This window comes from Chrysemys picta, chromosome 1 (assembly GCF_011386835.1).
Source record: "Chrysemys picta bellii isolate R12L10 chromosome 1, ASM1138683v2, whole genome shotgun sequence".
Lineage (NCBI taxonomy): Eukaryota > Metazoa > Chordata > Testudines > Emydidae > Chrysemys > Chrysemys picta.
In genome coordinates this window covers 142,152,499-142,180,383 of record NC_088791.1, presented here as the reverse complement: position 1 = coordinate 142,180,383, position 27,885 = coordinate 142,152,499, and the positions used below count along the sequence as shown (strand labels likewise).

Below are 27,885 nucleotides of genomic sequence, written 5' to 3'. Positions count from 1 at the left end.
ATGTAGTGGGAATCTCTTGCACGACTATCCCATTCGCAGAGAAAACAGCAGTACTTTGTGTATCCAGTCTGCAGACCAAGCAAGAGAGCAACAACCTTCAAATCGCCACAAAGCTGCCACTGATGTTGGTCATAGTTTATGCACCTCAAAAGTTGTTTCATGTTGTTATAGGTTTCCTTCATATGGACTGCATGACCAAGTGGAATTGATGGCAAAACATTGCCATTATGCAGTAAAACAGCTTTAAGACTCATTTGGATCGTGAACGATGTTGAGGGCTGCCATCACATCATCGATGTTGTTGCAGGCTACAAGATCACCTTCCATGAAGAAGAATGGGACAAGATCCTTTTGACGGTCACGGAACATGGAAACCCTAACATCACCTGCCAGGAGATTCCACTGCTGTAGTCTGGAGCCCAACAGCTCTGCCTTACTCTTGGGTAGTTCCAAATCCCTGACAAGGTCATTCAGTTCACCTTGTGTTATGAGGTGTGGTTCAGAGGAGGAGGATGGGAGAAAATGTGAGTCCTGTGACATTGATGGTTCAGGACCAGAAGTTTCATCCTCTTCCTCTTCCTCATATGACTCAAGTGAGAATGATTCTGGTGCATCAGGAACCGGCAGTCCTTCTCCGTGGGGTACTGGGCGTATAGCTGATGGAATGTTTGGATAATGCACAGTCCACTTTTTCTTCTTTGACACACCTTTCCCAACTGGAGGCACCATGCAGAAGTAACAATTGCTGGTATGATCTGTTGGCTCTCTCCAAATCATTGGCACTGCAAAAGGTATAGATTTCCTTTTCCTGTTAAACCACTGGCGAAGATTTGTTGCAAAAGTGTTGCAGCATATGTGTGGGGCCCACCTCTTGTTCTGATCTCCAATTTTGCAGCCAAAATAAAGGTGATAGGCTTTCTTAACCATAGTGGTTATACTGCGCTTTTGTGATGCAAAAGTCACTTCACCACAAACAGCAGAAGTTATCTGCACTGTTCACACAAGTACAAGGCATCTCTGCTCACTTTGGCTAAACAGAAATGTGTCCCTTTGCAAAATCAAACACTGACAAATAAGAGAGCACGACAGTGTATGCTTTCTAGAGCCGATATAGGGCAATTTGTTTAGCAGTGTGATGTAAGCTTCGTTATGATTGCATCATCCATGACTTCTAGGAATAACATGATGCAATTCATATCATGTATGACGCAATACCAGCTTCAGATTGCATCATTCATTGTTTTGCCTAAAAAGCAAGTACTGTCCAAACCCAGTCATAGATTTATTCATAGATCCAGTCAAAGATGTATTTTAGTCATTTCTGGTTTAAATTGAGATCCCTTCCCTTTATAACTCACTTATCCTCTGCCATTCCCAAGTCAAGGGTCGTATATACTGACCCAATAGCATCTTGAAAACTAGAGCCAATCAAGAATTTTAAGCATCATTTTCGTTCTCAGTGACCCAGAATTAGTAAAGTTTGACTACATTTATTTCAGAAGCATTTTGGCTGTAGAGCAGTGTTATCAAAGGAAAGAGGTGCATGTGTACCGTGAGGTTCCAATCTACATTATTTCAGTATAGAATTATACTGAATTCAGTAGCAGGCAGGGGTGAAAGTAAGTCCAGTGACTTACCGGTACGCTGGGGCCAGCTCTGGCCCCTGGTAGGGGCGGGGTCTAGGGAAGAAGGGGCGTGGCTGAGGGAGTCAGAGCCAGCCCCAGCCCGCCCTGTAAGGTAAGTGCCCCCCCCCCACCAGGGTAGCAGCAGCAGCCTGGGGCTCCGGGGGCTATTTAAAGGGCCCGCAGCTCCCCTGCTTCTACCACCCTGGCCCTGTAAATAGCCGCGGGAGCCCTGGAGAAGCAGCGGGGCTCCCGTGGCTATTTAAAGGACCGGGGTGGCAGAGGCAGCTGGAGCCCTGGGTCCTTTAAATAGCCCCTGGATCCCCCTGCTACCCCTGGGCTCTGGGGGCTATTTAAAGGGCCTGGGACTCCCCTGCTTCTACCGCCCCAGCCCTTTAAATAGCCGCCGGAGCCCTGGAGTAGTGGAGCTGGGGATCCGATGGCTATTTAAAGGGCTGGGGCAGTAGAAGCAGCGGGAGCCCCGGACTTTTTAAATAGCCCCCAGAGCCCTGCAGCCCTACCCCAGGGCTCCAGCAGTGGGGCTCTGGTGGCAATTTAAAGGGCCTGGGAGCCCCAGGGCCTTTAAATTGCTCCCTGGGGAAGCCAGGCCACCTCGGTACGGCAAACCAGCTTATTTTCACCTCTGGTAGCAGGGCACTGACATCTTCTTGCCATAGGTATTAGTGATGTGGGATATGAGAGCAGTCTGTGGATTTAATGATGGGGAGGGGAAATTACATGTTTCCTGTGTGCAGATTTGAAGAGGTTTAAAAGGGTATGAAGTGGTGGTTAAATTTTATCAGTGTGGTATTCTCTCAGTGGAGTAGGCTCAGTGCAGTGCAGGGTAAGTGGAGATAGTGCTCGTCTATTACAGTGAAAGGGCAGAATTTGAGTGTGTGTCTTATGGGTGTATTGGGGTATTGCTCAAAGAGAAGCGAATTAAGGTTGCATGGGCATTTACCTTAATGCTGTGTTTCATGCTAAGGACTCCACCAATCTGGATGTTTTAGAGGAGTTTGGCATTAAATACATCTTGAATGTGACCCCCGATCTGCCTAATCTCTTTGAGTTTAAATACAAAGAGTTTAAATACAAGCAGATTCCCATCTCTAATCACTGGAGTCAAAACTTGTCTCAGTTCTTTCCCGAGACCATCTCTTTCATAGGTGAGCCCTAATGAATTATGATCGCTAAAGGACCAACAGATGTTTATCATTTGCAGCGTTAAACCCTTAATCTTTTGTATTTGTCAGCGTATGTCTCACATAGCCGCTGTGCAATGTTTGACTTTCAAAACTGATTGAAATTAAATCAGAAGTTTTCAGAAGTTTTGCTGAACTTGGTGTTCTGGAAGGGCACAAGCGATCACTGGGCAACCTTAACTGTGTGTTACGTTTTTGCCATTTCATTTTCTAATTTTTAAATCTGATTGAGAAATGTTTGTTGGTAGGAGTCAATGGTCATTTAGACAGCTGTTGTCATCAACTAGGTTTCCAGCTGATATGCTACTATAGCTAGGTAATAATCAAAAGACCTAGTTTTTATATAGTGCTTTTCATCAGTAGATCTCAAAGAACTGAGATTGTTTAGTCTGCAGAAGAGAAGAATGAGCGGGGATTTGATAGCTGCTTTCAACTACCTGAAAGGGGGTTCCAAAGAGGATGGATCTAGACTGTTCTCAGTGGTACCAGATGACAGAACAAGGAGTAATGGTCTCAAGTTGCAGTGGGGGAGGTCTAGGTTGGATATTAGGAAAAACTTTTTCACTAGGAGGGTGGTGAAGCACTGGAATGGGTTGCCTAGGGAGGTGGTGGAATCTTCTTTGTTAGAGGTTTTTCAGGTCAGGCTTGACAAAGCCCTGGCTGGGATGATTTAGTTGGGAATTGGTCCTGCTTTGAGCAGGGGGTTGGACTAGATGACCTCCTGAGGTCCCTTCCAACCCTGATATTCTATGATTCTATTATTCTCATTTTACAGATGGGAAAGTGAGGCAGAGAAAGGTAAAGTTTCACGCAGCAGGCCAGTGGCTGAGCTAGGAATAGTCCCTGTCCAGTGGTCTTTTCACCAGGCTGTATGGTTACTATGTGATTCCTCAGTTCTCTTCCCCTCCTGTACATTTTGTTATAATGGAATGGGGATGATGGTCGTGCTTTGAAATGTGTCCAATGTTTAGTTGCTAACAGGGCCACTGAGAGAAATCTCATCCATGGTGTATGTCCCTGTGACATTCTGTTCAGGACATCCAGAACTGTAAATCACTGTGATATCCCTCTACTTAAGCAAGTGAGAGCTTTGTTGCTGCTAAGCTGTGTGACAGCTCCCTGCCACACCAACCTGACTGCCTTGCCAGCAAACTTTTCAAAACTCTGCCAATCTAAACCTTGTCTTGCAGGTAAATCAGTGACCCCAGTTCCCAAGTTCCCCAAAGGCATCTCCCCCCTCACACTGTGACACTCACAGAAATGATTGAGTTTGCTGCTTCCAAAGAGACAGTGCACACATCAGTCTGCTAGGTTAGCTATGGATTCACCCTTCACTTTAATACACAGCACTGAGATGGTTTTGTAATAAAATAAGAGTAAGTTTATTAACCAAGAACAGAGGTTTAAGGGATTACAAGCAAGAGAAAAAGAGACAGGGATGGATACAAACAAAACAAAATAAAACTACTTTATAGTGACTAAAACTTAATTTTAGCAAGTTACAATCTTTGCCCAAGCAGTTTTTTTACTCACATCAAGTTACCAGTATCCCTGGCCCTCCAGGCTGGGGGATTCAACCTTCACAGACTCAGAGGGAACTATACCTTATGTCCCGTAAGTGATGGATAACTAAATGGAAAACATAATTTTTGCTCCCTTTATATTACCATTTTCTCTGCCTCAAGAGCCAGGAAGGATTCATGGGGTGCAGACTCCGTCCACTGGTGTGCTCACTAAGGTACCGCTTGTTGACTTGTTAGCTTTTTTACCTTATATGTAAATGTACGTTCATTGTCCTCTGCCTGTCACCAAGACAGTCAGACAGGGGAATCCACATTCCTTTGTCTAGGGCAGGCTGGGTTTATACGCTGCCTCACAAACACAATTTAAGAACCTATTTCCAGCACATATATATAACTCTTCATACACAACCCATACTTTATTTTCAGGATCAGGGTGTCCCCAGTTCACATATGATACCTTACATGACAACTTTTAGATAAATATTATGACATTTGGTGGAGGTAGTGAGTGTGTCAGGCCGGATCTGGGTTACAGGAGGGTAGGCCCTCTCCAAGTTTGCACTGAGAGGATCCCAGAGTCACAGTTCCAAAACCTTATCAGTTTTATTATTTAATTATTACAGTTACTTTAAGTGTCTGAGAGAAGACTGGTGTGTGTCTCTCTCCTTCTGCATCCCTGCCCCACCATTACCCAAAATATGTAGATCCCTCAATATTTCCGGCTCCCCCTCCTTTTCCCATCCCATTAAGCCATTAGTTAGCACTGTAGCAACCATTAATATGCAAGAAGTTGCTCTTTGCTGTCTCCTGTTGCTGTGTACACACATCATAGGCAATGGCTTACTGGAGTTCTGTACACTACTTTGGTTATGTTATCCAAGATGCACACTGAGCTGGGCCGCTCACTCCCACTACCCACTCCCAGCTTGGACTCCTGTCCCGCTTCAGCCAGGTTTCCGCAGCCATGTTCCAGGTCCACCCAGTTCACCCCTCCTCCAAACCAGCTCCCTCTCTGACACATTGGCTATCCCACCCCATACCCCACATAGGTATTATGTGTATCTTTTCATTTTCTGGATTTCAGATGTTTAAATTTGCATCACCTTCCACTGCCTCTCTCAGTTTCTTTGGCCTCCTTTCACTGATCTTGTTCTGCAAGTCCAAGTGTAGCTAAGGATCTATAAATTGGTCCATCACCAGTCTATCTTGTTAGGTTGTGGTGGTATCTCGGAATGCCAGGAACACAAGTATCCACAGCCAATTCAGGAGGGGTTTCTTCTTTCCCTCTCCTCCTAGCTCTTAGCTGTACCCCGGCCAGCTCAGGTTGATGGCTAGCTCCAAACTGCATGTAGGGCTTGTGGCTGGTCTGGGTAACTCCATGTCTTTTCTGGGGATAGATTCTGCAGCACCGTAGAACTGGGCCTCTCAAGCTGACCACTAGAAATGCCCTTTTATGTCCATCTTCCCATACATTCATTGGAGCTATAAAGTTGAATTGAACCAAATAAGTCTCCCAGGGAGTTTCTCTCTCAAAGATAGTGGGAGTTGGCATTATTTGAGCTGGGACAGCCCAAACTCTCCCCTCTGGGCCTCTGTGTTACAAATAGGGTAGAAAACTATTGTAACTGTCCAGTCTTACCCAAGTCCTCATCCAGAGGGCTGCTTTCCACTGTGATCTGTGATCCTTTGATTTCCTTCTGGAGCTGAACTGTCAGCTCCTTATGTCCTTGCTGCAGCTCATCTCTGTTAACAAGTTCCAAGTTGACTAAAGGCTGCCTGGTCTCCACTATTTCATGGAAAACTCCTGGTTTATGGCAGTCAGGTTGCTGGTCACCTCTTTAATCTGTCTTGCCATTCCAGCCTGGGAGCTTTGCAACTGAGCTTCCCAACCTGTCTGGACACTTTGTAATTGTTGCTCCAACAACTTCCTCCATTTACAGTCAAACTTCAGCCCTTTCTGGGAATCCTCCAGATGCTGCTTTAGTTCCTTTTGTGAAACCTCCAGGTCTTGTTTTAAATTCTTTTGTAAAGCATCCAGTTCCTGTTTTTAGTCTTGTTTCAATTCCCTTTTATTATCTTTGATTTCTGCAAGTATTGCCATCATTTTGGTTCAGCTCACAATTTCTCTTCTTGGAAACTGAATCCTATTCCTGATACCAGTGTTGCCCCTTTTTGACTTGAATGGCTAGGCAAATTTCAGGGACCTGAGGATATTCCAGTTGGAAATAGAAAGTTACAGAGTCTGGTATTTTCAATGGGGTCAGGTTGGTTCCTACACTACTGCCCCCTGCATCACCCAACCTGAGAAGGGTTCGAAGGAGGTGTTGAGTCCCTATAGCTGCCCACCCCCTCCTTCTTGAGAAAAAGAGGGAGCCCCATGCTGTTAAAGGGCTTATTCCTTCACCCTCTCACTTCCCTGATCCTTCTCGCATGAACAGAGTGCAACAATACCCGAAGTCCGAAGGTGCAAACAATTCAATGTTTATTGGGGTGAACTTCCAGCAAGCAACGATTCCAATTTCCTTCTTCAGTGTACCCCTTCCCAGCTCTGATGCTACAGAGCCTGGCCTGTGTCCCTGTTCCCATTCTCCCCACCCCTTACCAAAACATGATTCCAATTCTGCTCCCCCACCCCGCATACTTCCTGATTGACTGTAGACTATATAGTAAAACTTGAGTTTTGCTTAGCTACACCGTAACCAATCATTTTACTGAAATTTAACCAACCAATCCTAATGTAAGCAGAGTCAGGATGAGCTCTACCCTGACATCTGGTGGTGAATTATGGCGAGTGTGGAAAAGAACTCCAGGGGCTGATCTTGTTTGCATAGGCACACCTGGCATGAAACAGCAGCAACTCAAAGTGGTTACTTTGGCTGGTGTGGGATCCCCAGTTTCTCTGTTATTGGGGCAGGAAGAATAAAGTTTTGTTACCCTGATTCTGTGAATCAAGGCCAGTGGAACTGTTGTATGACAGAAGGACTGAGTGAGTCCTTCACCATTACCTAAGTAGCATTTGCTTGTCAAGGGGCATGGGTTACAAAACCCAGTGAATTGAGAGAGGATGGAGACAGGTATTTGTACCTGATGGTTTGGGCCCCCTCTCTGAGGGGTTGAAACACCAATTGCACTACCTCCTCTCTCCACTGTTGAATATCAGAGCTAACTTTGATTCCATTAGAAGTCTAGTTACAGACTGCTGAGCTGAAATCACTTTGGGCCAATGGTGCACTAGCACTGGGGCTCCCCTACTATGAGCTGAAATCACAAAAGAGCTGAGATCACTGAGGCTGTGTTAACTAGTGGGGGAGCCTGAAGCTATATTGCTAAGCGGCTGGTGGAGCAGCTAGCAGAGTGGAGCCTTGTGGGATGGTTGGAGTGGAGCTGAGCAACTCACAGGTCGGTGAGCGGAGCGGCTGGAGGAGCAGCTGGCAGAGCAGAGCAGAGCGGAGCCTTGTGGGAGCGGCCCAAGGGACGGCTGAAGTGGAGCAGAGCTGAGCGGCTCACAGGTCGGTGAGCAGAGTGGAGCAGCTGCCAGAGCAGTTCGTGGGACGGCGGGAGCAGCTCACAGGACAGCTGGTGGAATGGAGTGGCTCGTGGTGAAGGCTGCGGCGGAACCCCGTTGGCCTTGGATCATGTAAGGTGCCCCTTAACACCCTGCGTGCCCCCCCCCCCCCGAACTCTGGGGCTGCACTGACCAGGGACAGAGACTTTGGGGGGGGGTTGTTGGACTTTTTGGACTTTGGTGATCCTTGGGTTGCTGGTTTCAAGAACCCAAGGGAAAGGACACAGCCCGACTTGCTGGGGTGGGTTTTTTTGCTCATGGTTTGTGTTATGAATCCTGTTGGTGGTGTTTTTCCAATTTAATGCTGATGTCGTTTACTTCATGTTATTAAACATTTTCTGTTACACTCAGACTCTGTGCTTGCGAGAGGGGAAGTATTGCCTCTTAGAGGCACCCAGGGGGTGGTATGTAATTGTCCCAGGTCACTGGGTGGGGGCTCGAGCCAGTTTTGCATTGCGTTATTGAAACGGAACCCCTAGATACAGAACCCGGCCCTTGTTGCTGCCAACTTAGATGGGCAGAAGGGTTACACTAACATATTGTAACATGATTATCTAACCAATTATATCCCTCCACCTTAATTGGTTTACACCCAACAAAATTAATTATACAGCAGACAGAAACAATCACAGAACCAGACATAGATTATACAGACAAACAATAGGGAAGTGGAGACTACAATGATAGAACAACACAGAAATGAGGATTTTACACCCCAGCTATTGATAAGTGAGTTCTTGCCAGACAAGATGCTATTAAACTAAGTTCTCTTTAAAATTTTTAGGCTCTTCCCTTTCTCTGGAGGTGATAGATCGGATCACCTTTCTAACAGCCCCAGATTGCCTTATTTCCATGTGACTAGTTTGGAATGTGAGGATGTGACCGTTCACTTCCCAGCTTATGGCTGCCTCTGCTGCTTAGCCAAAGACCTCAGCCTAAGGACACGGCCTTAGACTATCATAGTGAGAGAAGGCCTATAAACAGGCAGACAGTGATTTTGATTCTCTCTTTTATACCTCTACAACTAGCCAAATGATAAACATATACCTAAAATCTTAAAGTACAGGTCTTTGCAGACAGACCTGAATATCTATATCCTAACACATGATATTAAACAACAGAAGCAGAAATGTTGATAGAAAATGGTTTTACATACAAGGGCTGAGATATCATGAGGAGCCTTCGGATTCTCCATATCTTGGAGTATTGAAATCAAGACTGGGTGTCTTTTTGGAAGAAGTGCTTCAGTCAGACACAAATCATTGGGATAAATGCAGGGGCAACTGGATGAAATTATCTGGTTGGTGTTATGCAGGAAGTCAGACTAGTTGGTCTAATGGTCCCTTCTGGCCTTGGAATTTACAAAATATTAAAACAGATTAGTATAGATTAGGGAGAGACAGAGAGAAGTTAGATAGGTAGAACAGTTGCTTTTATAAAACATTTTACATGACCAAAGTCATATAAGAAATATTACTCTCTAAAGACGGGGCTGGCTTATGGTCTGTCTCTTTCCTGGGAGATTGCTTGATGCCTCAGAGGGTATCCAAGTCTTCCTGTTTCAGACCGGAGTTACTGGGCATCAGGGTGATGGCCTGTGCAAACATGAGTATGGGAAATGAGGTAATGCAAATTAAGAACCAGGTGCGGTCATATGAAAAAATATCCAGAAGGATTAAACTCTCAGGCACGTAATAGAAAATATAGAGAATGAGGAGAGAAGTCAAGGTTCGGATGGCATGATTGTGGTTAGATTTTCCAGAGACCATGGTCTACTCCAGATACCTGTTGTGCTGGCAGATGGTCTTGATGAGCTTTATTAAAAAAGTGATGCTACTATAAAGGGCCAAGGACAGGCCAGGGGAAAGAGGATGAGACAGAAGGAAATGTAGCTGTTAAAAAGAAGTGATGGCTTGTTGTAACTGAGGCTGAAATTGGTCATCATGCCTGGAGAGGCTTCTTTACAGACATCCCAGGCTGCAGCAAGACTGAATCTGAAGGCTTTCACCATTTCACACAGGAGTATCCAGGATATCTGCCTGGAGTTTCTCATCTTCATCCTGAGGAAAACGCGATGGGTGCCATTAATTGTCTTCACATAATAGGAGGTGCTTCAGCAACTGGTAAACCAGAAGCTGCAGACATTGCCAAAAATCAGGAAAAAATAGAAAACATGAGTGTTGAACCGCAAAGAGAACGGTTCTATTCAGAAGAAAAAGCAGAAGGCAGCTGCTGTGGCTGGCCACTGCACACAAATATTAAACAGTCCCAGAGAGATTTGATCATTTGCGGACAGGTTGATGCCTTTAGCTCAGTGACATTCACAGTCACTATAAATGATAATGCTCATAGGTGAGAAATACCTGTATGAGAATGCCTATATGTTAGGAAAAATGATAAACAGGGATGACATATTTGCCCTTCCCTAGTTACTGGCTTCTCCTCCACATAGTTCTCTGGAGTACGCTGATTATGTTGCCCATGTAAACTGACAGATGCTGTACTGAAGAAGAGGAGATCAGGGCAGGCTGTAACTTACAACTGGAGGCTAGAATTGCTTGGAGATGGATCTTTATTTTTGTCAGAAATTTTTTTTTCTTCTGGAATGATGCAAGCACCCTAATTATTCATTTACCATTTCCATAACTCACTCATACAATGAATTCTCAACATCTGGCTAAGAAATCACAGCCCAGCCACTCCACACACTACAGTACCTGCCAGCTTTAATGGCTAATAAAACCATCACAATTTGCTAAATAGCTAATGCATAATGAAAACTCTACTATAGAACCCAATCATCTGAGGCTGTTAGATAAAATATGGGGCCCGAGCCTTGGGTCCAATGAAGCAGCACTGGATGCAGTACCCATGGAATGCAGAATTGGGCAAAGGTAGCCTTACTTCAACATCATAAACCTCCTATTCCCATACTTGCCAGTGGCTGCTTTGCAACAGTGCAAAGGAGCTGAAGTGAGGGTCAGGATCTGGCCCACTATCTTTATAGATGAGTATGAACATAATGTGTGATCTGTTTCCTATGTGACATGCACCCTCCCTGTCATACATAGACAGGTCTACAAGTAAACCCAGTCCATTTGTCATACCTTGGGCAGTATGTAAAGGGCAGCAAGAGCTTCTGCTGGACATTCTGGGGGCAGGAGCAGCTCTGAGAGCCCCTGGCCTGGAGTCCCATTGGAGCAGCATCCATCCTCTTCACTCCCTGTTGTGTGGGAAAGAGCAGCAGTGAAAGGGGCCAGGAAGCCAAACTTGATGAGTCAGAGTATGATGGAGAGAAATCTGCTTTCCATACCATTTGGAAATCAGACTTTCACAGTTGTAAGGAGTAATTTGATCAGCTTGGCTAATCATAGAATCATAGAATATTAGGGTCGGAAGAGACCTCAGGAGGTCATCTAGTCCATTCCCCTGCTCAAAGCAGGACCAACACCAACTAAATTATAGCAGCCAGGGCTTTGTCAAGCTGGGCATTAAAAACCTCGAAGGAGGGAGATCTCACCACCTCCCTAGGTAACCCATTCCAGTGCTTCACCACCCTCCTAGTGAAATAGAGTTTCCTAATATCCAACCTAAACCTCCCGCACTGCAACTTGAGATCATTGCTCTTTGTTCTGTCATCTGCCACCACTGAGAACAGCCTAGGTCCATCCTCTTTGGAACCCCCCTTCAGGTAGTTGAAGGCTGCTATCAAATCCCCCCTCACTCTTCTCTTCTGCAGACTAATTTTTTTTAAATTAAAATTATTAAATTAATGGAAATATCATATTGCCTAGAACTGGAAGGGACCTTGGATCATTGAGTTGAGTCTAGCCCCCTGCCTTCACTAGCAGGACTAAGTACTGATTTTTGCCCCAGATCCCTAAGTGGCCCCCTCAAGGACTGAACTCACAACCTGAGGTTTCATAGGCTAATGCTCAAACCACTGAGCTAGCCCTCCCCACAGATCCCTCAGCCTCTCCTTGTAAGTCATGTACCCCAGCCCACTAATCATTTTTGTTGCTCTTTGCTGGACTCTCTCCAATTTGTCCACATCGCTTCAGTAGTGGGAGGACCAAAACTGGACACACTACTCCAGTGGGGGAGGGATAGCTCAGTGGTTTGAGCATTGGCCTGATAAACCCAAGGTTATGAGTTCAATCCTTCAGGGGGTCAGTTAGTGACAGCAGGGGACTGGACTCAATGATCTTTCAAGGTCCTTTCCAGCTCTGTGAGAGAGATATATATATGGAGATATACCTAAAACCAGTACTGAATAGAGGGGAATAATCCCTCCCCTCAATCTGCTGGCAATGCTCCTATTAATACAGCCAAATATGCCATTGTCCTTCTTGGCAACAAGGACAAACTGCTGACTCATATCCAGCTTCTTGTCCACTGTAATCCTCAGTTTCTGCAGAACTGCTGCTTAGCCTGTAGCAGTGCATGGGATTCTTCCTTCCTATGTGTAGGACTCTGCACTGGTCCTTGTTGAACCTCATCAGATTTCTTCTGGCTCAATCCTCCAGTTTGTCTAGGTCACTCTGGACCCTATCCCTACCCTCCAGTGTATCTACCTCTCCCCCCAGCTTAGTGTCATCTGTGAACTTGCTGAGGGTGCAATTCATCCCATCATCCAGATCATTAATGAAGATGTTGAACAAAACCGACCCCTGGGGCACTCCGCTTGATACTGGCTGCCAACTAGATATCGAGCCGTTGATCACTACCCACTGAGCCTGACAATCTATCCAGCTTTCTATCCACCTTATAGTCCATTCTTCCAATCATACTTCTTTAACTTGCTGGCAAGAATACTGTGGGAGACTGTATCAAAAGCTTTGCTAAAGTCAAGATATATCACATCCACCGCTTTCCCCATATCCAGAGAGCCAGTTATCTCATCATAGAAGGCGATCAGGTTGGTCAGGCATGACTTGCCCTTGATGAATCCATGTTGACTGTTCCTGATCAGCTTCCTCTCCTCCAAGTGCTTCAAAATGGAATCCTTGAGGACCTACTCCATGATTTTGCTGGGAACTGAAGTGAGGCTGTAGTTCCCCGGGTTCTCTTTCTTCCCTTTTTAAAATATGAGCAGTATATTTGCCTTTTTCCAATTGTCCGGGACCTCCCATAATCACCACGAATTTTCAAAGATAATGGCCAATGGCTCTGCAATCACATCAGCCAACTCCCTCAGCACCCTTGGATGCATTAGATCTGGACCCATGGACTTGTGCATGTCCAAATTTTCTAAATAGTCCTTAACCTGTTCTTTCATTACTGAAGGCTGCTCACCTCCTCCCCATACTGTGCTGCCCAGTGCAGCAGTCTGGGAGTTGGCCTTGTCTGTGAAGACCAAGGCAAAAAAAGGATTGAGTACTTCAACTTTTTCCACATCATCTGTCACTAGGTTGCCTCTCCCATTCAGTAAGGATCCCACACTTTCCCTGGCCTTCTTGTTGCTAACATACCTGTAGAAACCCTTCTTGTTACCCTTCACATCCCTTGCTAGCTGCAACTCCAATCGTCCCTTGGCCTTCCTGATTACACCCCTTCATGCTGTAGCAATATTTTTATACTCCTCCCTAGTCATCTGTCCAAATTTCCACTTCTTGTAAGCTTCCTTTTTGAGTTTAAGCTCAAAGATTTCACTGTTAAGTAAGTCATATTTGCTATTCTTTCTGCACATCGGGATGGTTTGTTCCTATGCCCTTAATAAGGCTTCTTTAAAATACAGCCAGTTCCCCTGGACTACTTTCCCCCTCATATTAACCTCCCAGGGGATCCTGCCCATCAATTCCCTAAAGGAGTCTAAGTCTGTGTGACGAACTGGGACTGTTCTTACTGTGGTCTGTGAATGCTGACAGGGGAGTGTGGCTAGGATAGTCTGCATTGGGGGATGGGAGACTGCCCGAAGGAGAATACCTGAGCATGTAACATGAGAACCCAGGAAGGGGTTGGAGGCCAGGTGACACCTTGGCCCCGGGATACTGAACAAAGGCTGTGGGAGGGGTCGCTGAAGGCAGAGTTTTGGGAGCTGGCTAGGGACATAGCTGGGAGGCAGACGGGGCTCTGACCTCCCAGGGGGGCTAGGGTGCCCGGGGACCCCAAGATGGACCTAACTGAGGGGTATCCTGTTGTCTGTGCCTGCAAGACCTGTCTTGGACTGTATTCCTGTCATCTAAATAAACCTTCTGCTTTACTGGCTGGCTGAGAGTCATGGTGGATCACAGGAAGCCGGGGGTGCAGGGCCCTGAGTCCCCCAATACTCCGTGACAGTCTGCTTTTCTGAAACCCAGGGTCCGTATTTTGCTATTCTCCTTTCTTCTTTTTGTCAGGATTCTGAACTTGACTATCTCATGGTCAGGGGCAGCTCTATGTTTTTTGCCGCCCCAAGCACGGCAGGCAGGCGGCTTTCAGCAGTGCGCCTGCAGGCGGTCCACTGGTCACATGGATTCGGCATCCCTGCTGCCGAATTGCCGCAGAAGCCGCGGGACCAGCGGACTTCCCGCAGGCATGCCGCTGAAAGCTGCCTGCCTGCCGGCCTCACAGCAACCAGCAGGCCACCCCCCACGGCTTCCTGCCCCAGGCACGCACTCGCTGCGCTGGTGCTTGGAGCCGCCCCTGCTTCTGGTCACTGCTGCCTAGGTTGCCACCCACTTCTACTTCCCCTACCAATTCTTCCCTGTTTGTAAGCAGCAGGTCAAGAGGAGCATGGTCTCTAGTTGGTTCCTCCAGAACTTGTATGAGAAGTTGTCCCCAACATGCTCCAAAAACTTCCTGGATTGTCTGTGCAATGCTGTATTGCTCTCCCAGCAGATGTCAGGGTGATTGAAGTCTCCCATTAGAACCAGGGCCTGTGATCTGGAAACTTCAGTTAGTTGTCCGAAGAAAGCCTTGTCTACCTCCCTCCTTCTGATCCGGTGATCTATAGCACACACCCACCATGACATCACCCTCGTTGCTCTCGCCTCTAAACTTAACCCAAAGACTCTCAACAGGCTTTTCTCCAGTTTCATACTGGACCTCTGAGCAATCATACTGCTCTCTTATATACAATGCAACTCCTTCATCTTTCTTTCCATACCTGTCCTTCCTGAACAGTTTATACCCTTCCACGACAGTGCTCCAGTCATGTAAACTGCCCCACCAAGTTTCTGTTATTCCAATCACATCATAGTTCCTTGATTGTGCCAGGACCTCCAATTCTTTCTGCTTGTTTCCCAGGTTTCTTGCATTCATGTACATGCACCTAAGGCCTGGTCTACACTATGAGTTTAATTTGAATTTAGCAGTGTTAAATCGAATTAACCCTGCACACAACGAAGCCATTTTTTCGAAATAAAGGGCTCTTAAAATCGATTTCTGTACTCCTCCCCGAAGAGCGGAGTAGCGCCAAAATCGATATTGCCATTTCGAATTAGGGTTAGTGTGGCCGCAATTGGATGGTATTGACCTCCGGGAGCTATCCCACAGTGCACCATTGTGACCACTCTGGACAGCAATCTGAACTCGGATGCACTGGCCAGGTAGACAGGAAAAGCCCCGCGAACATTTGAATTTTATTTCCTGTTTGCCCAGCACAGGAGAGCACAGGTGACCACAGAGAGCTCATAAGCACAGGTAACCATGCAGGCTGATAATCGAAAAAGAGCACCAGCATGGACTGTACGGGAGGTACTGGATCTGATCGCTATATGGGGAGAGGATTCAGTGCTAGCAGAACTTCGTTCGAAAAGATGAAATGACAAAACTTTTGAAAAAATCTCCAAGGGCATGATGGAGAGAGGCCACAGTAGGGATCAGTGCCACGTGAAAGTCAAGGAGCTCAGACAAGCCTATCAAAAAACAAAGGAGGCAAACGGTCGTTCCGGGTCAGAGCCGCGGACATGCAGCTTCTACGCCGAGCTGCATGCAATTCTAGGGGGGGCCGCCACCACTACCCCACCTCTGACCGTGGATTCCAAGGCGGGGGGTAATCTCATGAGCCACACCTGAGGATTCTGCGGACGGGGAAGAGGAGGAGGAGGAGGACGAGCTTGCAGAGAGCACACAGCACTCCGTTCTCCCCAACAGCCAGGATCTTTTTCTCAGCCTGACTGAAGTACCCTCCCAAGCCAGTACCCAAGACCATGACCCCATGGAAGGGACCTCAGGTGAGTTTACCTTTTAAAATATAAAACTTGTTTTAAAAGCAAGCGTTTTTAATGATTACTTTGTCCTGAGGATTTGGGATGCATTCGTGGCCAGTACAGCTACTGGAAAAGTCTGTTAACGTGTCTGGGGATGGAGCGGAAATCCTCCAGGGACATCTCCATGAAGCTCTCCTGGAGGTACTCCAAAAGCCTTTCCACAAGGTTTCTGGGCAGTGCTGCTTTATTCCGTCCTCCATGGTAGGACACTTGACCACGCCATGCTAGTAGCAAGTAATCTGGTATCATTGCATGACAAAGCCTGGCAGCGTATGGTCCCGGTGTTTGCTGGCATTCAAGCAACATCCGTTCTTTATCTTGCTGTGTAATCCTCAGGAGAGTGATATTGTTCATGGTAACCTGGTTGAAATATGGGAATTTAATTAAGGGGACAGAGGTGGCTGTTCCTACTGGGCTGTTTGCCTGTGGCTGAAAATAAATCCTTCCCTGCAGTTAGCCAAGCTAGAAGTCTAAATAATAAAATGGGTGAACTAGAGTGCCTCGTATTAAATGAGGATATTGCTATAATAGGCATCACAGAAACTTGGTGGAATGAGGATAATCAATGGGATACAGCAATACCAGGGTACAAAATATATCGGAAGGACAGAGCAGTCATACTGGTGGAGGAGTGGCATTATATGTGAAAGAAAGCAAGAAAGAAATGAAGTAAAAATCATAAATGAATCAAACTGTACCATAGAATCTCTATGGATAGAAATTCCATGCTCTAATAATAAGAATATAGCAGTAGAGATCTATTACCGACCACCTGACCAGGATGGTCATCAGGAAGGTGATCAGGAACAGTCAGCATGGATTCACCAAGGGCCAGGGAATGTAGCTGGGCTTTTGATCATCAAATAATGTAAGAAATAAACAAAATAAATGAGAAATGATCTATTTCAGAGTTCTTCCTCTGAGATAAATAGGCAGGAATGTGGGGACAGCAGCCAGCTGACACCAGCATCTATAGGCAGGCATATTCCTAGGTGTCCAGAGCTTTTAGGAGCCCACAAGGATGTCAGGTGAAGACTGTGCTTCCCTGAGGGCAGACAAGCCAACTCATATCTTCTATCTGATCATTTTAGCCATTGAATCCATCATAGGAATTGGGGGAAATGGAATCATTGTGGCTATCAATCTCACCAACTGGGTCATGAGCAGTAGACTGTCCTCCTATGATATGATCTTGATCTTCCTGAGCTTATCCATACTCTGCCTGCAGTCCTGGTTCATGCTGATGGTGGTTTGCAGCATGTTCTATCCAGCCTTTTACAACGAGGATAAGGTATACAAAATTTTCAATACTCTCGTCATGTTCCTGAACTACTCCAGCCTCTGGTTTGCTGCCTGGCTCAGTGTCTTCTACTGTGCCAAGATAGCCAGTTTCACCCAGCCCTTGGTTCCTCTGGCTGAAGTGAAAAATTTCCAGTCTGGTTCCATGGCTGCTGGTAGAATCATCCCTTTTCTCCTTACTGAGCAGTTTTCCTTTCTTGTGGGACATCTACAATGTGTACTGCAACAACTCCATGGCAAACACCACAAAGGGGACAGTTGCGAAGGAGATCAATTTGTTTCCCCAGATTCTTCTCTACAACATTGGGATATGTCTCCCTTTACTAGTGTTTGTTGCTTCCACTGTCCTGTTAATAACCTCTCTGTGGAGACACACCAGGAAGATCGAAAACAAGGCAACTGGCTTCACAGATCCCAACATGGAGGCCCACATGGGTGCCATAGAATCCATCGTCTCCTTCCTCATCCTATACTTTTTCGATTTTGTTGCTTTGATTCTCACATTAGCTAACATCTTCTCAACTAACAGCAGCTGGGATGTCATCTGTATAGTTGTAATGGCTGCTTATCCCATGAGACACTCTATTATCTTGATCTTGGGCAATCCCAAACTGAAACAGGTATCAGCCAGGATTCTGCACTATGCCAAGTGTCACTTGAAAAGCAGGTCCATGTAAAAGAGCATAGACCAAATGGTGCTTTCTGGAGTAAATCTAGAGTAATTCCACTGAAGTCAAAGGAGTTATTATGAATTTACATACATGTAAATGACTGCAGAATCTGGCTCTGTATCTGGAATCATGTAGAGAAGCTTGGAAAATAGAGCTTTGTTTTGTTTAAACAAGATTGCTTTCCTGAAAAATTCCAGGGGTCCTCTCCTATTTTTAAAGATAAATATCCCACAGTCCTGCACAACTGTTTCTACAAGTGCCAGTTCAGAAGAACTCACAGCCTTTCTTAAGAGGTGTGGAAAATATACCTACTGCATGCTGAAGTGTCTCTGAAAACTCAGAATTGTTTCTTTGTGTGAGTTGATAGGAAGTCAAGCCCAGCACTCAAACAGCAGCACAACCAGTTATCCAAAAGCTACAAGGGTTAGCTTTTTGGCTACCAACACAGGCCACATCAGACATGCCTCAGTATAGACATGCTCAAATGCTGGCTGCAGGTGCTGGTCTGGGGGTTGTGGCTGGTAGCTGCAGGATCAGTGTTTAGGCAAATTTGCTACTTCTGAAAGTATTTGCATCAGTCCTACCAGAGAGTTTCTCTGCCCTGGCAAGTCACAAAACATTGAGCATTAAAACCTAATTCACTCAATTATATTTTGTCAATGGGCAGTAGCCCACGAAAGCTTATACTCTAATAAATTTGTTAGTCTCTAAGGTGCCACAAGTACTCCTGTTCTTTTTGTGGATACAGACTAACACGGCTGCTACTCTGAAACCGAAATATTTTTGTTGTTATTGAGTTAGATAACACTTCAGTCACTCCATAGGTCAGAAAGAAAAGATCATAGCTGTCCCTTGGCTGGTTCCCTCTCTCAACAATGACTGAGAGTCTGTTTGAGTCCCAGGCTGCTGAATGCTATCACAGTCAGTTCCTGTCTCCATGTCTGAGAGAAGGTAGAGTGGCTCAGTGAATCACCTCAAAGATGTTGTAATAAAATCTAAGGTATGATCTAATACCCACTGTAATCAATAGCCATCTTTCCTTTGATTTTAGTGAGAATGGGATTAGGCCCATACTCTGGCTGTCAGATAAGTAATTATAATTTTTATTTCTTTTTTGATGTTATCACTCTTAATCTTGTGAAAGCAGCTTTTTTACTGTAGCTTAATAAATATATATTTAATTGGCATTTGAGTGTGGGCATGTGAACTTTTTAGATCTTAAAAATGTCACAGATTAAGGAGTGAAAAGCCTTGGTTTCACCCTTTCTTCTCCTGAAGATTTGATGGATTACTCAACTAAAATGTCCACACAATCATCTCTGTAACAATGGCTGCCAGAGTATGACTCTGAAAGTCATGTGACTGACACACTCTCTCTCCCCTGAGGTCTCTTTGTGAGCAGATTTGAGCTATTTCCCACTCACGTTTGTCTGTTCCCTTTAGAAGTTTGCTAGGTCAGGAGCATCAGAGACTCATCCTTCCTATCAGAGCCTTTCCAAAAGGTCCAACCATTCCCACCCCAAATTATCCTGCTCAACGGGATGTAGTACTCTCAATTTTGTATTTGAAGTACGAGGGGTGAAGTAAAATACCAAGCCTTGGGACTCATATCTAGTTCTAAGGCTAGAGGGCAGTACTAAAGGGAAAGGCAGTATTAGAGTGTGGTGTTGTAAACCATGTTCTGTGCCCATGTGTGAGGGGAACCCAGCAAAGGTAAGGATTCTCAGGAAACTCTTTGAAAACATTCAGAGAAAAAAATCCAGGGTCTGGGCTAACACGTTTTCAAAGAAACAGGCTCAGGTTTTCTGAAAATTATTTGAGATCAGAATTCTCTCATTTGCCTGCATAGTTACTGCACCGCTGGCTTCTGACTCACTGTTTTAAAAAGTGATTTTGGTTACCTGAAGGAGAAGAGTTGGTATGTAAACACAAAGGTGTTAATGTATCTTAATACGGTATATGAAAAGCTCTAGGGATATCCCAGTATCCATTTGTAGAGGACATATAGGAAATTACCTCTGTTGTGTAGCCTGTGACTGTGGAAAGTTGATGTATTATGTGTCCAAGAAAGGCCAGGACACAAAGTAGCTGAGCTAAGGAGCCATGTTTTAGCAACTGGAATTAGATATCCCATCTTTTAATAATAATACCAATATACTTCACTTGTTTAGACGTTTACATCAGTCCATCTTAAAGTGCTTTATAATGATGGGAAAGAAGCATTGTCATCACCAGAGTAACTGAGGCACAGAAAGAATTAACAGACTTTTGGGGAATGACATAGGAATTAAACCCGTGCGTCCTGACTCCCAGCCATAAGAGTAATCCAGCTGACCACAGCTGTCCTTTATTTCGGGGCAGGAGCTATATGCCATAACCTATGATTCCTCTTGATTTTCTCTGTCTTGGAATCACACTTCAATGTGTTTTCTGTCTAGTGAAATAGTGATTTGTTTACAGGCATGAGCTCTCAGGCAGGGGATGCAAAGATGTGTCTGTGTAATTTACAGCTTGTTACAGAATCCTTTCCTGATTTCCATCCACATAAACACAGATGGATTTTTCAGGACTGAGATGTGGAAGAACAACCCAAGGACTCCTGTTTCAGAGCTCATGGGATTGTAAATTAGCCATGGAAGAAAACTACTATGCTTCACTACTATGCTTCACTTGTATTAGGGACACACCCTGGCCTCCACTGAGTGTGTGAACAACTTTGTGTGCACACACTCCTGCTTCCACACTTTCTCAGCTCTAAAACCTGTGCACACAGTTGATATCTTCTAACACCTGTGTATTCAAGTGGTACTGCTGGAGTTGGTCACTAGAACACCTGTGTTGGTCACTAAAACACTGTTCATCTAACTCCTTAGTGGTTCTTCATCCTGTAAATAGATTGTAAGTACATTGTGAATAGTTAGAATTAGAATAAGTTAGCAAGTAATAAGATAGCTTAGGGTAGTTACTAAATTCCAGCTCAGGGGGGCTCTGGGGCATGCCTTGGCCCCAGAGCTTCAAACAGTGTGCGGTGCACCACAAACCTATGCCGGTGAGTAACCCACACAACAGCTGTATAAAGTGCCTGAGAGAGGGCCACAGCCAGAAGTGGTGCCGCATTTGTAAGAACTTTAAGCCCAGGACAAAGAAGGAGAGAGATAAACAGACTCAAATTCCTTTTCATGGAGGAGGCATTTTAACCTCAATTGGAGCGGCAGCCCAAATTGGCACTGAGTATCTCCTTGACCAGAAGTACCCTGGCCTCCTTAAGAGAGGCAAAGCATGGTTTGGCATCCCCAGCACCAACAAAAGACGCTTCTACACAGTACTAACACACCTCTTCGGCTAAAGCCACTCTACTGTCAGACATCCGTTGAACAATTGGCTCCAGTGACTCTGGCCCCGGGAACGGGTCCATCAAGCCCACTGCCTATGGACTCCCACCTAGGGAGAGCCACAGAAATGATACAGCACTGGCCTTGCCCTCAACAACATAGGTGTATGAGTTGGCGAGGAGCCTCCTGGCCCTCCCATAGCCACTATCTCCCCCAAGTCATGGACTATCAGGGACAGCTCTGTCATCGCATGATCTCTCAACATGGAGGAAGGTGTTGGTTCTGAGCAAGCCAGAAATGATTGTGCAGCTCTGCCCTCCACACACTCTTCCTCATGGCAGAACTTGATGCCATGGTACCACTTGCCATCATGGCACTGCTCACCACCACGGCATTGCCACCTGGTAGCGACAGGCACCGCACCACCATGGCCATCCAGGAGTGTGTCCTCTAGCTCCAGTTCAAAGGCTGACTTGTATGCCTCCTGGAGGACCAGGCACTGAGCTGACCATAGGAACTCCACAGCTATGGCACAAGGACTCGTTATATCGGCATGGCCACCGGTTTAATGGCAAATGTCACTCCAGTGGCCAATGTGGGACCTGTGGGTGGTCAAACAGTTCCAAAGGTCCCACACAGGATGGCCCCTCTCGGCACCATCAGAAGTGAGAGTGCCCTCACCTTCCCCCTCGGAAAGGAGTTTGGTCCTCAGCTCTGACATCACTGACATGCAGGACACACCCACGGGGGAACTGTCAGCAATGGACATACAAAGCCTGGTGCCAGTGTAAGCCACAGCATTCTCCTCCCCAAATGAGGCAGTGGTGGGAATGGCCTTAGTGCCCATGCAGGATGACTATAAGGCTCACCAGGAACTTCTATGCTAGGTCACCCAGAACCTGGATGTACAGCTTGAGGAGATCACAGAATCAGCTTCTCTTGCCCTGGTGGGCTACTAGCATCCTCGGGGCCATCAAGAGTGGCCATACCGTTGAATTAGGCCATTTTGCAGCCCATAAGAGCTCTGTGGAAAACCCCTGCATCCCTCCAGCCCACAGAGAAGTGGATGGAAAAGAAATACTTTGTATCCCCCAAAGGGTATGAGTATCTCTATATCCACCCCACACCAGAATCCCCAGCTGTTGCGGCTGTGAATGAACAAGTGTGACAGGGGCGACAGGAACCATCACCCAAGGCGAAAGAGGCCAGGAAACTGGATTAATTAGGCAAGAAGGTGTACTCTAAGGGGGGGGGCCTCCAGCTGAGAATATCAAATCACCAGGTGCTCCTGGGCCACTATGATTTTAATTCCTGGTCAGCCATGGAACGCCTACCGTCAGAGTCCAGATCTGAATATGCAGCTTTGTAGAGGAGGGTAAGGCAGTGGCCAAAGCATCCCTCCAGGTGGCCTTGGATGTGGCAGATATGGCTGCCTGAGCCATGGCCCCAGCAGTAGTCACGAGGTGGAGCTCCTGGCTGCTGTCTTCTGGACTACCTCATGAGGTCCAACAAAGAATCCAGGACCTACCATTTGAGGAGAACTCCCTCGTCTCAGAACAAACGGACTTATAGCTCCATAGCCTAAAAGATTCAAGGGATACTCTTAAGTCATTGGGACTTCATACCCCAGCCCTGACATGTAAACATTACAAGCCCCAACCTATGGGCCATTTTTACCCACAACAACACCACCAGCAGAGGCAGGACTTTGGCTAATGAAAGAACAAGGGCTTCAGGAGGAGGCCAGCACCACACTCATCAGCCCCTACATCTGCTCCCGTGAGACAATTCACGGGACCTAGGCAGACCTTTTGAAGGTGTGCCCAAGAATGGCATACCAGAGCACGACCTGGGTCTTACCCCTAAGTTTGTGGGCTTTCCTCTGTTTGTCTCACTTTACCAGGTGTGGACCAGCCTTACTTCAGATCACTGGGTTCTATGCACAATGGAAATGGGATATACCCTAAAATACATTTCTTTCCCTCCTTTCCACCCTCCCTCCCCAGGGACCCTTCTCACAAGAGACGTCTGGCCCAGGAGGTACAGTCACTCTTAAGGGTGGGAGCCGTGGAGGAAGTTCCTATGGAGTTAGGAAGTAACGCAAGTAAAAGCCTTTGCCTCTTGATTCTGAAAGTCAATAGGGATCTCAGACACAACCTAGATCTGCGAAGCTGAAGTTCTGCATGGTCTCCTTGGCCTTTATTATCCCCTCCCTATATCCAGGGGACTGGTACGCCACCCTCGACTGGTAGAACGCATATTTTTGACATGGCCATCTTCCGAGGACACAAGAAATACCTCTGATTTGTGGTAGATCACAAACATTATCAGTTCACAATGCTACCCTTCGGACTGTTGGAAGCTCCACAGGTACTCACAAAGTGCATGTCTGTCATGGCAGCCTTCCTTAGGAGGAATGCAGGTTTACTCAAACCTGAAGGACTGACTGATCAAAAGCCAATCCAGGGACCTGGTGGAGGCACACGCAAAACTCATACAGTTCTCCTTTCAGAACCTGGGGCTCCTGATAAATGCACAAAAGTTGATTTTCTCACCAGTTCAGAGGAAACCTGAAACCTGTTTCAGAGCCATTGAACAGATCATAAATAGCCTGAGGGACTCCCCCATCACCACTGCAAGGAACTGCTTTAAGCTTCTTGGGCATATGGCATCTTGTACCTATGTGGTGCAGCACACACATCTCTGACTGCAGCCCATCCAATCATGGCTAGCATCCGTGTATATACTGGGCCGCCATCCGCTAGACAAGGTGAGCATGCTTCCACCAGGATTATTTTTCACCCTCCAGTGATGGCTGGACCAGGACACTGTGCGCTGGCGTTCCCTTTTCAAGGCTGGCCCCTTCAATGTCACTGGTCATGGATGCTTCAGACATGGGGTGGATAACTCACATGGAGCCACTCAAAACTCAAGGCCTCTGGTGTCCAGAGGAATTGACTCTGCATATCAATGCCAGAGAGCTGCGAGTGGTTCATCTAGCCTGCCAAGTGTTCCAAACTAACCTACATATCAATCCTCATGGACAATACAACCACAATGTTTTACATAAACAAGCAAGGGGGAGCTCATTCCTTTCCCCTTTGCCAGGAAGTGTTCAGCCTATGGGATTATTCATTCCATTCACCTAGAGGCCTTTTACCTTCCAGGATCACAGAACAAGCTGGCAGACCGCCTTGGCAGATCCTTTGCCAATCATCATGAGTGGTCCATTCTTCCAGATGTCTTGAATACAGTTTTCTGATGGTGTGAATTTCCCCAGGTGGACCTGTTTGTGACCAGGCTCAATAGGAAGTGCCTCCAGTTCTGCTCCTACCTGGGGCACAGCCTGGGCTCCCTCGTGGACAACTTCCTCCTTCCCTGGAAAGGGAGGCTTCTTTATGCCTATCTCCCCATGCCCCTCATGCACAAGGTATTGCTCAAGGTCAGAAGGGTCAAAGTGCAGCTGATTCTCATAGCTCTGGTGCGGCCGTGCCAACATTGGTTCACAACCCTACTAGACCTCTTGGTAGAAATACCAATCAGCCTACTGAGGCTCCCGGACTTGATTTCCCAGGAGCATGGTCACCTGCTTTACTTAAACCTCAAGTCCCTCCACCTGATGATGTGGAAACTTCATGGCTGACCAAAGCAGAATGAGGCTGTTCAATGCTGGTACAAGAGGTGCTTATGGATATCGAAGTCACCAACTAGAACCACCTATCTGGCAAAATGGAAGAGGTTCGCATTATGGTCGATGCAGAGAGGTGTTTCACCCATGGAGGCCTCCCTGCCCTTTATCTTGGACTACTTGCTTTATTTAAAGAAGGAAGGGGCTTGTGGCATCATCCATAAGAGTTCGCTTAGCCATGATCTCAGCTTTTTACCTATCGGTAGATGACTGGTCAGTGTTTTCAAGCCCAATTTGCGCCCAATTCTTGAAAGGATTAAAACACCTTTATCCACAGGTGTGTCAATCTTTACCACTTGGGACCTCAATTTGATGTTGACAAGGCTGACAGGGCCCCTGTTTGAGCCACTGGCAACGTGCCCCCTGATCTATCTGTCCTGGAAGGTGGTTTTTCTTGTGGCCATTACTTCAGCCAGAAGAGTCTCAGAGATTCAAGCCCTTACCTCTGAGTCACCGTATACAGTCTTCTTCAGGGACAAGATATGACTTCCACTGCATCTGTCCTTCCTCCCAAAAGTGGTTTTGCAGTTTCACAGTAGCCAGGACATTTTTCTCCTGGTCTTCTATCCTAAGCCGCAAGGTAACAGGAAGAACAGAGACTCCACTTGCTGGATGTCAGACCTGCGCTGGCTTTCTACATAGAGAGGACCAAGCCATTTAGAAAGACCACCCTATTATTTATTGCTATTGCAAACAGGATGAGAGGTAGCCTAATCTCTGCCCAGAGAATCTTTTCTTGAATCATATCATGCATTTGCAAGTGCTATGACCTGGCAAAGGTGCCATCTTCTCACTTGATGGTACATTCCATGAGATTGCAAGCTTCATCAGTGGCATTTGGGCACAGGTCCTGATCCTGGAAATCTTCAGGGTGGCAACCTGGTCACCCATTCACACGTTCACAGCACACTATGCCATCATTCAAAGGCCAGAGATGATGCAGGTTTTGGCTGAGCTGTCCTCCAGTTCCTCTCTCAGCAAAACTCTGATCCCACCTCCTGACTGACTGCTCGAGAATCACCTACATTAGAATGAACATGAGTGCTCAAAGAAGAAAAAATCTTTCCATAACTGTTGTTCTTCAAGATGTATTTCTCAAGTCCATTCCAAAACCTGCCCTCCTACCCCGCTGTTGGAGTTGCCGACAACAAGGAACTGAGAAGGTGGCGAGGCAGCAGCTTCCTATATACCTTCCATGAAGATGCCACTCCAGGGGGCATCAGAGCTGACCTGACAGATACCACTGAAGGAAAAACTTTCTGGCGATAGTGCATGCGGTGTGCACACACCTACATTGGAATGGACATGAGAAACATCTCGAAGAACAACAGTTATGGAAAGGTTAGCAACCTTTAAAAAAAAACACACACACACACACCACACCATGCAGTATTTAGCCAGATCCAATGTGTCCAGGGTGGGTTTCTTCACTCTCAGCTGGACTATTGTGTGTTTGAAGAAAGAAGGGAAGCTTCCTTCACTGAATGAGCCACTGGGTCTTTCAGTTGGGAAAGGCATCCATTGCTCACCTCTCTCTTTTACCAACCAGGAAGAGTGGAGGTCAGATTCCTAGGTCTTTTGTTGGGACTTCTTTAGCATGTCCAGTACTTTCTTTGGCATGAGTGATCTGAATGAAGGCAATGATGGTGGACTTTTTCTTAAAAAAACATATGGTGTTGGGTCCATGTTGTTTGGGAAACCTCCCCAAAGGTAGGTTACCTTTTTAGCAAAGTAGAAGGATAAGTCTTCACATCACTCACTGTTGGGTTCTCCTGTATACTGAAGGCAGTGTGGATTGATTAAGCAGTTTACCACCTTCAGTTGATCCTTATTACAGAAATTGGTGGTTTCAATGGAGGCAAAGATGTAAATTATCTTAGTTTGTAATACAGACTTAAAGAAATTCCTTAGGTTTTGCTTTTGCTTTCCACCACTGATGGTCAAGTTTCTATCCTCATTTGGTGAAGGCTCTCTTAAATCTAAAGACATTTGTGTGGACAATAAAGAGGAAAGAATGGTTTGGGAGTCACAGTGCCAATAGCTGTGACTAAAGTATGATGAGGACAATTCACCAAATCCTCTTCTCTTTGACATTTGGAATGAGTACCGTTATCCTTCAATATGTTTTGGAATTTGATGGGGTTCATGAGTAAGGCTGCAAGTTTGTCATGGAGGTCACGGATTCCCTGACTTTCTGTGACCTCCATGACTTCTGCAGTGACTGGTGCGCCTGGTTCAGGGGCAGCTCAGGCAGCCCCTGTGCCAGTCACACCAGTTGCTGCTGGGGCAGTCTAGGGCCACCTACGCCCCAGCAACAGAATTTGGGTTTGGGAGGGGGTTAGGGAGTGGGGCATGGGACAGGGTGAGGCGGACTCTGGGCGGTGCTTACCTGGGGGCTTCCCGGAAGCACTGACATCCCCCTTGCTCAGCTGCTAGGCAGGAGTGTGGCCAGGCGGTTCTGCATGCTGCCTCTGCCCAGAGCGCTGGCTTCGCAACTCCCATTGGCCAGAAACCACAGCCAACGGAAGCTGTGGGGGCGGTGCCTGGAGGTGGAGGCAGCGCCGCAGAGCTGCCTGGCCACGCCTCCACCTAACAGCAGAGTAAGGGGGATGTTGCCACTTCCGGGGAGCCCCCAGCTAAGCACCGCCCAGAGCCCACCTCACCCCATCCCATGCCTCAACCCCCTGCCCCCTCCCACACCCAAACTCTGCTGCTGCTGAGGGGGAGGCACGGAGCCAAGTAGGGAGTCTGCTAGCCCTGCCAACCCCCACCCCCAGCACCCAGGCTGCCC

General features: G+C 46.5%; 1 protein-coding gene across 1 annotated transcript; it reads left to right on the top strand.

Moving 5' to 3' along the window:
* Nucleotides 1-17,125: 17,125 nt before the first annotated feature.
* On the top strand, nucleotides 17,126-18,080 carry LOC101949161 (taste receptor type 2 member 40-like). The gene is given in 2 exon segments (XM_024110069.2): nucleotides 17,126-17,503; nucleotides 17,505-18,080. Coding segments are annotated over 2 exon segments (954 nt in total).
* The last annotated feature ends 9,805 nt before the right edge of the window (nucleotides 18,081-27,885 follow it).